At 49.2% G+C, this 12,630-nt stretch overlaps 1 protein-coding gene across 1 annotated transcript in view; it reads right to left on the bottom strand.

The window, feature by feature from the left end:
- Positions 1 to 451: 451 nt before the first annotated feature.
- The window catches only part of ST8SIA2 (ST8 alpha-N-acetyl-neuraminide alpha-2,8-sialyltransferase 2), a 98,494-nt gene continuing 86,315 nt past the window's right edge, over positions 452 to 12,630 (bottom strand). The window contains exon 6 of the mRNA XM_075557878.1: positions 452 to 7,462. Within this exon, the coding sequence (XP_075413993.1) occupies positions 7,177 to 7,462 (286 nt within the window). The 3' untranslated portion in view covers positions 452 to 7,176. The remainder of the gene's footprint in view (positions 7,463 to 12,630) is intronic.

The following is a 12,630-nucleotide window of genomic DNA, read 5'->3' as shown; positions in this document are numbered from 1 at the left end:
CCACATGGTGTTTGCCCTTCCCCCCCAAAGGATCAAAAAGGAGCCTTGTTGATAACCAAGCATGCTGAGGTCCACTCCGAGGAGTGGGGTTACTTGAACTTGGCCTGTGGTGATGAAAGGGGAGGTGGTTAGGATTCTGCAAAGGTGCTATCAAGACTCACAGCAGCCAGGCCGATGCTTTGAGTCTGTTTTCCATTTCCAGTGACTCACACTCAAGGACAACAGAAAAGTCCCTGGAGTGGCTGCAGGAGACCTGCCACCCAGGAAGCTATGTGGCTTCGTGTAGCCTTTAATTTCAGTTTCATAACCTATCCAGTGTGATCACTGATTCTTGCATCAGCCCAACCCCTGTTGTGGTCTTTCCAAGGTTCTTGGGAGGTTAAAGATGCAAGTGATTCATGATAATGATAAACCCTCATTCATGATGAAAAAACTCTAGAGGCATTCAGGATTCGATTCAGCAAACATTTATTGAGCAATTGCTGTGTGCTGTGCACCACCCCTGATGCTCCAATGAGTAAAGATGGGAAAAACACAGTCCCTGCCCTCGAAGAGCTCACAATCTAATATGGTCATAAGACAAGTGCACACGTAACTATAATACAAGGCAGAATATGGTCAGTGCCATGAGAAAGGTACAAATAAAGTGCTCTGGTGGTCCGTTGGCGGGAGCGAACCCAGTGGTTGTAGATCGGGGAGGGCTTCATGAAAGATGTTGCTCGGGAGTGGACCTGGAAGGAAACAGAAGAGAGCATTCCAGGGCGTGGGGACAGCAAGACCAAAGGCACAGAAACAGGAAAACCCAGGAGACCATGCCGTGGATGACAAGCACTCTAGAATGAGCCGTGTAGGGAATGAAGGAAGAGCAGAACGGTATTAGGCGCGATTGAATGTCAAGGTGCAGACCAGACCCCATGTGTGTCAGATTAGATCGGTGCACCGTAGAGTTTTCATTGGCTGAATTTTGAGAAGTGCCTTTCATCCAAGGCACTGCTGGGTGGAATTCAATAAATAGCATTTTGGTTAACAGATGTGTGTGTTAGCGGCATCAGCCTTGAATCCGTGGATTTGACGGCAACTGGTCCACTGGTTAATGTCAGGATACAGATGTGGCATGTTAGTGTGTTGCCAGTTCAACACACAAACCTTTAAAGGTTTGTGAATGGCTTAGGATACTAATGGTTATGGATGCTCACGGTGGGTTGGAAAATAGGTACACATGCGCAGAGGAAATGGGAGAGAAGGGACTGCTGAGACTGTCCAAGGAAGAAGTAAAAGTGAGGTTAGTGGTAGTGGAGAAGGATCAACCGCTCTAGTGCCTCACGACGGGCGGTTGAGTGTGTCGCAGGTGTTCCATCAGAAAGAGCAAGGATGGTGGGTGAAAGGTGACAAGAGATGAGAGACGTGGCTGTACACATGTTGAGGTTAGAGGGCTGTGCTCTATGGCAGGGTTGATATATATGAATCAGTGTATAACCGGAGTCTAAAGCTTGGAAGAGGCCTTTGGTTGAGGTCAGCTTGGGAGGGTATTCCTGGAAAGGTGGCTGGCTGGATCCAAGGGGAAACATGAAATTGCTGTTGGACAGGGCAGGGATGTCATGAAAGGGGGCAGAGGCAAGGGCCCTGGAAAATGTCCACCTTTCGGGGCAAGGAGAAAAGGAGAAAAGCAGGGTTAGATCTGCTTTGAATAGTCAGGGGAAGGGCACTGTCTAGGTTACCTAGTGCTCTTATAACAGAAGTATCACAAGTGGATAGCTTTAACCAAGAGAAATCTACTTTCTCACAGTTCAGGGGGCTGGAAGTTCAAATCCAGACCGCCAACATGATCCTTGTTTCTGAAGCTTCTGCTCCTGGAATACCTTCACGTGGTGTGACATTTCTCTTCCCCATCTCTGCTTCCCAACTTGTTCCTTCTCTTTTTTATCTCAAAAGAGACCGACTCAAGACATCCTACACTAATCTGACATCATTCATGTAACAAAGACAGTCCATTCTCAAATGTAATCATAAGTACAGGCACAGAGAGGTTAGGACCCATGACACAGAGGTTTAGGGAAACAATTCGATCCATAGTCTACCCTGTGCCCCCACCCCCCAAATTTCATGCCCTTTCCCCACATGCGCAGCACATTTATCATATCACATCATCCCCAAAGTCTTAAATCAACTCCAAGTCCGAGGTGAATCTTCTGACTCATCAAAGATGATTATTCCATTATTCTTCAGGTGCATTCCATCCTGGGGGTAAAATTCCTCTTCATCTGTGAACCCGTAACGTCTCAATTACAAAGTACCAGTTTCTGAAGCACAATTGTACAACAGGCATAACGTAGACATTTCCACTACAAAGGGCAGAAATTGGGGGGAAAGAGGGGTAATGGGTACCAAACAGGCCAGCAATTTACATGAACTCTCAAAGTTTGAAAACAATCTCCCCTCTTTTTTGCGGGGCACTACCTAGGCAATGACCATGCCCTCCAGACTCTGGGTGTTGGCCAAGCTCTCTGGATTATAGGGAGAAGCCTCTTGGCCCTGGGTTTCAGCTCCACATGCAGGCCCATGGGGACGGCAATTCTGTTTCCTCAATGCTGGCCGACCCCAGTCTTCTAGCCAAGATGAGTGACCACCCTACCTCCTCGGTCCCCAAAGGTTCTATGCTTTCACCTGTTGGGGATGGCAGCCTCACACCCTCCGCTTTCGGTAGCAACCTAGTCCTCTTGGGCAAATGCTTAAGAGCTTTACCTTCTGGAACCAAGCTGGTGAAGATAGGACTGTTTGAAACTGAGCATATTCTTGCTGTATCCTTTGGGATCCCCGAGGCCATGGTCCCACCCTCGGAGATCCAGGGAACCCTGTTTCCCATGCTCTTTGAAAGCGTTCTCTGGTCTCTGTCTGGCCTTCCCCGAAGATGGTTCTGTTCTTTCCATTGGTGGTTCTTTTCTTGTCTCGAAGGACGGCAGATAGGAAGACAGCATTCGTTCCCTCTTCAGTTGAAACTATGGTAATTGGGTCGACTCAGCAGTCACAGGCTTAATCGCTTACACAAACAATGTAGAGCCACAACATTGGTGAAAAGCGTACGACATGTTTCCTTGGCTTGAAAAATAGAATTTTCACAATCTGTACCTTTGCCCCTTTCATTTTAAAATCCACCTCTTTCCTCTTGCATTTCACCATAGGCTGCAAGGAGAAACCACGCACGACCTTTGAGATCCCACTTAGAGAACTCCTCCGCCGAACACCCAAGTTCTCCCTCTCACCAAACATTTGAACGTCATTCCGACAAGTTCGTTGCCACTGCATAAAAAGCACTGCCTTTCCTCCAGTGTTCAATCATATGTTCATCGTTTTTCTTTAAAAGCCTCTGGTGAGAGCACATTTAATAACCACTCTATGAAAATAGAACCTTCCTCCAGAAGGTCCTTGATGTGCACAATTTGCCAACAGTCTCTGCAAAGCCATGTAGACCTCCGGCCTCTACCCATTATCCAGTTCCAAAACCACTTGCATGGTTTAGGCTCTTCCAGTACGAAGTTCGGGCTTAGTACCTAACGCTGCTGGAGCAAATACCACAAGTGGCTGACTAATGCACACAAGTTCATTTTCTCATAGTTTGGAGGCTAGACACCCAAACGTAGGATCCCAACTCTGCGGGAAGGCTTGTTCTGCTAGCTCTAGAGGAGCCTGGTCTCTCATCAGCTTTTGGTCCTGAATACTTGTCTTGTGGGTTGGCATCTTCCTACCCCCATCTCTGCTTATTCACTTGCCTGTTTTATCTTTTATATCTCAAGAGAGGTCGATCCACAACACACCGTATACACTTCTCCTGGCACATAAGAAAGACAACCCATTTCCCAAAGGAATTACCATCAGAGGCAGAAAGGTTAGGGATCATAACACATATTTTGGGAGGGACACACTTCAATCCATAATAGGTGTTAATAAATACATCATAAATAAACATAAATAGGTAAGTATAAATAAGTGATTAAGAGGGGCTATAAAGGGAGAGAAAATCCACGTCATCCCAGGGACGAAGGGAGCAGGGATTGTCCAGCATTGGTCGGTACAGAGCCAAGCGATGTGGAGAGCTTCGTGTGACAAGGGGTCTTTTGATGTGGTCACATGGAGGGCACTGGGCCACTGGCCTCCAGAGCATGCCAGCCACTGGAGCCTGGGACGAAGGAACTGGCTGTCAGGAGAAAAACTTGCAGTAAGTGCCAGGCCCTTCTGGCCAGATCTGGGAGTGCAAAAAGGGGAGGGGCCTGTGGGACCCAGCGTGGCTGAAATGCATCCGTGGTGGTTAGCACCAAGGTCCAAGCCAACAGTAGCAGGAGTGCGGGTGTAAGAGAAAATGTAACTGGAAACCTCAAAAAGCGGGCACCGGAGAAGGGAGGGAAGGGATGAAGGGATTTTTTTAGGGGACATCTTATTTCAGATGGCTCCATTTTTTCTGAGAAGGAAAGGCTTGAGATGGGGGTTCGCTGTGGGGGTGTTGTAGAATGGAGGTCCGGGTGCTTCAGGGTGAGTGGCTGTGGTGGGCATTGACGATTTGACTGATGGGCAAGAAGAGGTGACTGAAAGGGTTGCCCAGAAATGGTGAGTTCCCAGCTAAGGCTGACCGATCCCTTCTCACAGGATGTCTGGGGTCTTGTAATCATAGATCAGTCCTAGGCACGGGCTGTGACTGTGTTGGATCCGCCCAAAGTTAGCTGGTTGGCCTACGCTACTCAAATGGATTTCTGAACAGGCAGGCGAGGACAGCTGGCCTTCTGCAGGTGACCGGAGAGAGGAAGAGGGCAGAGGGGAAGACCACGGTCTTCAGAACTCCAGCCCCAGGGGCTCAAAGCATTCTGGCCACACAGGACTCACTGAGTTGGGGGAGACGGCACATTGTGACTGTCCCAGGCCTCCCGCCCCCTTCTTCAGACAGGGAATGGAGGCTGGTTTTAAGAACTCCTTCCACTCAGACTCTCATCAGTCTCACAAACGAAGACAAAGCACAGAAAGAAACCGTGTTTTCCAAAGCACGTTGGCTCTTTCCTCACCCCTGCCGGGAGGGAGGGCTAGCCAACTCCAGCACCTGGCATCTGGACTCTCCTCAGAATCACTACGCAATGTCCTCAAAATCAGCTCCTCAACACCTGGGCCTTTGCTAATCCACCAAGGCTCTGCGTTGGCAATTCTACTTGCTACCCCCGGCATCACAGGCTTCAGAAATGAAATGTCTTGTAATGCCTCTGAGAGCCTGAAGATGAAAGGCCCTGGGGAAGTGTAAAATATGGTAGTAATTATTTCCACTGCTCAGGAGTCCGGACCACTCAGTGCCCACAGAGGCTGCTCGGGCTATTGCTTTTTAAAATATTCACTTTCGAATGCAAATCCCCAACGCCAGGCTTTAAGCAACAGCAACAATGGACAACAACAACAAAACCTGGAGATGTATCGTTGTCATCACTGCTGTGCACTGGAGCATTTGGGGGGGGGGGATCTGGGGGTTCTTCTATTTCCTCCGCTAGCTTCCCACCAGCCATTACTTTAGAGAAAACGCTCTGTTCTGATTAATTACGTCCGGTCTCTAGGCTTAGCAACAGATCTTGATTACTTTTCTTTACTCTCTTCACCTTCAAGATAATGGTTTTTTACTTATCTTTCCAATCGGTCTCAAAGCATTGTTATTTATCACGGGAGGTGATACATCTCAGAGGCAGTGAGTGCTTTGTCTAATGTGACCTGGGACTTCAGTCCCTAAGTTATTGGCTTTGAGCCCAGATAGCCCGGTGAGCTTGTGTCCAATAGTTGGGTAGCACATTGGCTTTGGGTTAAAAAAATGTTTTAAAAATGAATCTTATGAAGGGAAATGCAGATTTTACAGGATCCTGAAATAATTTCATCTGTGAGGGGCTGGGGGTGGGCGACATTTGGGGTGAGTGTAGGACTCACTCCCTGAAGAGTTGAAGATATTACTGTAGGAGTTCAGGGCTGCTAGTATGACCATTGCTAGGAAAGTGGCTGGGGCAGGACCGTGACACCGCTGCCTGGCTACAGAGGACACAGCACAGAAAGCAGACCGGCAGCTGTGGGGAAATGGCACTGGGAAACTGCACGTTTGTGCAGACCTCTGCTCTGGGGCTTTGTAGGGTACCCAGAGAGGCAATCATATACATTTTAGAAAAGATGGCATTTAGCTTGACAGTGCCCTTTCCAGCTTTTGCCTTGGCTTCCCTGGTGGCAGAAGGGGACAGCACAGTCCCTCCGGTGACAATCTACCAGGGAAGAGGGACATTAGCTTGTAGGGTGAAATTCCAGGGTCTCTCCTCCTGTACTGACTCAAGTTCTTTCAAGAACACCCCACCCAACCACCACCATTGGGATGCTCTTCAGCCTTCCCCTGGGTGGGTTGCCAACCCCTAGCAAGTGGTCTTCATTGTTCAAAGTCCCCATTGAATGTTCAGGCACAGTATCATCTGCCTGCTCCAGCTAAGGTTCCCGGTGGTCCTTGCTAAGCCATGATAGAATTGTCCACTGTGTTTTCTTTAGCCCTCTTCCCATCACCCGGATTCTGGCCTAGAACATATGGGTCACCGGGCATCTTCCTTGGCAATGTAACTCTGTTTGTCGAACGAGTCCCTCCGTGCTGACGTGGCTCTGCTTCTTGGTTTTCTGTGCTCCTTTGTCCAGTCAAACTCATAGGCTCCCTCTCATCTGTGAACCATTTTGGACTGGGTCAAATTTCCCCCTCTGGGTCTTGGCGTACCCAGAATCCACACATCCCAGAGGCTCAGGGCAGCTGACAGGTGGCTCTCCATTTATCCATCAGCCCACAGATTCTCCAACCCGGGAGGTGGTTTGTCATTGCAAGTCAAGAGACTGGCTCCATTCACCAAGTCCTGCCACCTCCAAAGATGGACTGAGTCTCAGTCCAATTCACGTGGATCCTCCACATCTACTTCCTGTGGCTTATCTGCCTAACGCTAGATGAACACCACACAGTTAAAAATACTCAGGTCAATATATATATGCAGGTTGATATATATATGTATATTCTGGTCACTGTTTACACTTTAACAAAGAAAACCACTAGCCTGCTTGTTCTATTGTGCTGCCCTGACTCCCATCTGCCTAGGGTGTAGCTGGCAGGAAATGTGAGCCACTGAGTCCCACAGAGTCCCCATTTTACGTGGCCCCGTCACACTGGCCAACAGTCAGTTTCAAAGCCCCCTGCTCGTGCAGGCTCTTGAGGGCCTTGAACTCCAGGGGCATCGTGTGGGGGCTAGCCTGGGACGTGTAGCCATACTTGAGACTGTCGTAATAGTGGTACTTGACGGGATTCTGGCTCTGATCTAGTGGGAAGGGCCAGAAGCCATAGAGATCAATCTGGTTGCAGAAACGTGTGGCCAGGGTATACATCAAGAGGCCAGTGGTGGGTCGCTTGATGTGGACTTTGTTGGTCAGCCAGTATCTGAAAAAGAGGTTAAAAAGAGAAAAAGGAAGAGTAAAAAGTAAAAACCATAAGCTTGTAATTATCCTTTCTAGGAAAAAAATTAGTTTAATCATGCCCGGCAGCCTGCCACCTGCCAATCCAAGAACACAGGGACCAAACAAGGTGCTGTTTCCCAGCACCCTTCCTCTAGTCAGTTAGTACTGAATTGCTGATGCTGGGTCCTGACACACACACACACACACACACACACACACACACACACACACGCCACTGTATAGGCAGTCTCCCAGCATGCACAAATGCTGAGACGGAGGCCCAGAGACCAAGTGGCAAGACCTGACTTAGATTCAGGCCTGTGGAAAGTGGAAGGAGAACTCAACACACTGTTCTGTAGAGAGCCAACTGGTAACTGTGTTTGCTTTGCGGCCATCTAGACTCCTGTTTCCTCTACTCAACCATGCCATGGTAGCCCCAAAGCAGTCAACGACCAAACAATAAAAAATCCAGTGGTCGATTGCAAGCATCTACATATAACCTCCTCCCTAGGGGATGGACAGCAGAAAAGTGAGTGAAGGGAGAAGTCAGACAGTGTTAAGACATGACAAAACAATAATCATTTATAAATGATCAAGGGTTCATGAGGGAGGGGGGAGCAAGGAGGGAGGGGGAGAAACGAGGAGCTGATATCAAGGGCTCAAGTAGAAAGCCAATGTTTTGAGAATGATGATGGCAACAAGTGTACAAAACTGCTTGACACAATGGATGGATGGATGGATGGATGGGTTGCGAAAAGAGTTGTACGAGCCCCCAATAAAATGATTTAATAAAAAAGAAAATCCAGTTGTCATCAAGTTGGGTCTGACCCCGCACGAAAGCCTCGTGTGTTAACGCTGACTTTGTGGAAGGAGATCACCTTACTGAGGCACCTGTGTGTTGACTTTTTTGGCTAGTGGTTGAGGTCATTAACCTTTTGCAGCACCCCAGACTCCATCTGTGAAACCTATGAGTCAAGCTGGATGTGGCCTACAGGTCAAGGTGAGCTGACGACGATACGGCACCAGCTCCTACCACCTGTCTGTCAGAGAGCCACGCTGGGCGTCCTTCGGCATCCACTACAGAAGACGAACCCCTTTAATGCCATGTCTGTGCCTCATGGAAAAGGCATATTCCTTACCCCAAATTCCTTCGGGAGCCCTGGTGGTGTAGTGGTTACACCTTGGACTGAAATCCACCCGTAAACAGTTACCATCTCGAAGACCCAAAGGGCGGATCGCTGTGAGCCAGCGTGGACTCAATGGCAGTGAAGTGTGCTTTTTAGGTTTGGGACATATTCTTTATCCCTGCCTCTCTAGAGCAGGCCCTGTCTCTTCTCGGTCCTTCAGCAAGAAGTCCTGGTGTTTTCTGGACTCGTTTCCTAGGGCTAGCCATGGAGCAGGTAGCTCTCAAGAAAGGAAGCCAATTGCCTTGCAGTTTGGGAACCTGGACATCTGAATTCAGGGAAAGGGCTGGCCACAGTTCTCTCTCCAGAGTCTCCAGAGGAAGTCCTTCCTGGTCTCTCCCAGACTCTGGTAACCCTAACCTTGGCTTGGAGAGGTCTCTTCCCATACCTGACCTTTCTAGTCTCTTTCAGAGTCCCATCTCCCATTTCATAAGGAGACCACTCATAGGGGATTAGGATTCACCCTGCAGCCGTCTGACCTTGTCCGAACTGATAACACCCTCACAGACCGTAGTTCTAAATAAGATCATACTCAAAGGTACTCGGATAAGGCCTTCCTCAACATGCCGATCTCTTTTCAGAGGAAGGATTCAGACAAAAGGGCCCCTACTCCACACACTCCTACCTGACACGATGGAAACATTCACTCCCAGGAAAACAATGGCCTGAGCCATTTCTGAAGTGATATCTCAGCCCAGTGATGTGTGTGCCTTTGTAATCAAGCACATCAACTAAATGATCAACTCATGCCAGGTGTCATTCACTCACACCAGAGACAGGAGCATGCCAGACAAAAGCATATTACCATATTGCTGAAAGTTGAGGCTCTTTCCTACTAGCCACAGTGCTTTCAGTTCCAAGATGTGGCTCTTCGAAGCGAGGCCCTTAAGGTTTCCAGGAGCCCTAGCACCGGTTTGAAAAAAAGGAACTCACTAAACAGTCTAGAGAGTCAACTTTACACTGTGGTGTTTCAAGGAAGAATTAACCTTTGGATGAAACAAGGTTACAGATTCCCAATGACGTGTATAATCTCAGTATACTGTACAATATTTGCTATGTTGCTTGTGTGTGCTGTCAGTTCTGACTGATTGTGACCCTATAGTGCGGAGCAGATCAGAAGGTTTAGTGGATTTGAACTGTCAAACTTCTGGTTAGTAGTTGAGCGCTTAACTCAAAGCTTGTGCTACTGTGTCATAATATTTAATATAATAAAGTGTATTTAAGGATCCATATCTCTGCCTCCACTCTCAGCCCTAGCCCCACCCGTCTGTCAGACCCGGGTGACTAGAATCCTCCTGGCACCTTTGTCAATGAAGGTTGCGGTCACAGAGGGTAGAGTCAGCCATGGTCTCTCCTAGGTGGTCGTCTACACAGGTGCCACTGTTCATAAGCCTGTCATTGGAGATCCCTTTTCATGCCCCTCCTCCTACGTCTTCTAAGACATGTCCCCACAGCAGAATTCTCCAGTTAGGACTCATCAGAGGGAGGGACACAAGTGGAGCACAGGACAATGGCTCAAGTGAACACAAACAATGAAAATGGAAACAATAGGAGTGTTTGTGGAAATGTTAGGGAGCTAGAGGCAGAAACCAGGGGTTGTCCCTCTACACGCCAAGACCTGCCTCCCCCCCATAGAGGAAGTTGGAAGCCCATAAAGGGCAGAGAGCATGCGCAAATTCGGGCCCACGGACCAGGAAGCCGCAGGTACATCTGGGTGGGCCCAATCTAGGCCAGGTGGGCTTAATTCAGCCAATGGGGTCAACCAATACTGTCGCCCACGCCTCCCAGTGGTGGGCCCTAAAAAAGCCATAATCAGGAGTCCACCGCCCTCTTTTCTCAGCTGCCCCTCAGCCTTGCCTCAGGTCACCACCTGCAGGTGTGAAGTGCCCAAGGGTGCCCGAGGGTGCCTGTGTAAAACCAGAAATGGCTTCTGTCCTTTATAAAAAGGCAGTTGGCTCACAAACCAGGCTTTGCTGTGAATTCTTTCTCATGCAAGCCAAGGACCGAGGTATTTCCCACCTGAGGAATCTGACAGCAAGACTTCATTTCTTCCCTGCCCTGGGTTAGAAGTCCTATGCCCATAGCCCCAATTGATGGTTCAGTGGCAGACTTCCTGCCTGCCTTCCATGCAGGAGACCTGGGTTGGATTCCCAGAACAGGAATAGGAAGAAAGAGCCGGCAACCCACTTCCCAAAGGTAGCCAATGAAAGCCTATGGCTCCCAGTCTGGTCTACAACCAACTGTGGGCCAGGAGTCTACGAGTGTCAACCAACAACGGCGATTCACTCTCCCCATCATCCAGTCAGTTCTGTGCCTTTAACTTCTGACTGCTTCAGCAGAGGTACAAATTCCATAGCATGAAATACAAGCTCTACCAGACCTGGTCTCTGCTTAGCTTTACCTTGCCGCCACCCTGCACCCCAGTGGAATGGCTGCAGCTCCCCAAGGCCTTGAGCTGGGTCACTGAATTCTGCCTCCGTCTAGGCAGCTCTCTCTGCTTCCCTGGCCCAGATCCATCTCTAGCGAATTCTGTTAAGGCTCCGACTGGAATGCTTAGTGGCTGGGCCCTGGGCTGTCTTCCTTTCCTCGGGGCACTCCATTCCAGTTGGGCCCCAGACCCTTCCCTGAACACCAGATTTGGAGCTATGAAGGTATGAGCCTCTCCCACCATGCTGGGGCTCTCCGACAGCCATCTGTCCTGCCATCTGTGGGTCACCTGTCTAATGGGTCTTCAGAACAAAGATTGCTAAATATGTGAATAGTCATCTGGGGGGTTGTACAGGAAACTTTTCGGAAGTATAGGTGTTTGTGCATTTGTGGCACACATTTTTTATCTATCTACCTATTTATTATGTTGATAACATTCTTTTGGCCAGGGTAGCAGGTGGGGTGGGGCAGGGTTGGTCTTGAAGAAAAAGTTCCAAAAGGGAGGGGCAGCCTATGGGTGGCATTTCCCACCCAGGCACTGGCTGGGCCTGGGTCAGGCTCCTGCTCTTCTGCGCATGCTCCCTGTATCCACAGGCTCCATTTGACCTTGGGGAGGCAGGAGTTAAAAGGAACCGTGGGGTGTATCTGCCTTCTAAATCAGCTTTATTTCCCAGAAGGCAGAGTGTGCATTGAAGTATCATTTCTACACGACTGTGGCTCTCCCTTTAATGGGGATTTCCCAGCCTTTGAGTCCAGGAAAAGGATGAAGCGAAGCTGGACTTGGATGCTGAGCAAAGACCTTGGTGCAGGCCCCTCAGTTGCCCTCGCCCCAGGCTGACTGGGATCCTAGACTTCGACTTCCTGCTTCAGATAAGGGACCTCTGTCTGCCACTCAGATGCTGGGAGCCACCCCCTGATGCATTCCCATGAAGCTAAAGTTGGATGCTTCCAACAGGCTGCCTGGCATCAGGGCTATCAGACACCTGGTGCTTCTCTTCGCCACTCAGAGCTCAGAGCCCCTAGGCAATGCCCAACTTTTGGTTTGGCACATGGGTTTCATGCCTCCTTCTCGCCCCTCCATACATATCTACTCAGCGATTTCTCTCCTTCCCTATAGTCCAGCTGAGGTCTGATCCCAAGTTCAGATACTCACAGCACTTTAATCCAGTGTGCCTGTCTTACTTATGAAGTATTGCTCAAACAGAAATACAAGTGGATAGCTTAAGCAAACAAATTCATTCTCTCACAGTTTAAGAGGCTAGGAGCTTGAGTTCAGGGAGCGAGTGCTAGGGGCAGGGTCTCTCTCTGTTGTCCTCGTTTACTAGAAAAGTCCTCGACTCACTTCAGCATCTTGTGGTCCCAATGGTCCTTGGAAATCTCCACCTGTCTTGGCATCAATCTTCTACTGGGTCTAGGAGGTTCCCAGAACAGGGACTCTGGGTCCAAGGATACTGGCTCTTCTTTCTGGGTAAGGTGATACTCATCCACCACCCCTACCTCCACCCTCCACTCCCCCAAACTGGCTTAACTCTCTGTCCTA

Source organism: Tenrec ecaudatus, chromosome 9 (genome assembly GCF_050624435.1).
Source record: "Tenrec ecaudatus isolate mTenEca1 chromosome 9, mTenEca1.hap1, whole genome shotgun sequence".
Lineage (NCBI taxonomy): Eukaryota > Metazoa > Chordata > Mammalia > Afrosoricida > Tenrecidae > Tenrec > Tenrec ecaudatus.
Note: the sequence above shows the minus strand (reverse complement) of the source record. Positions and strands in the feature narration are given on the sequence as shown.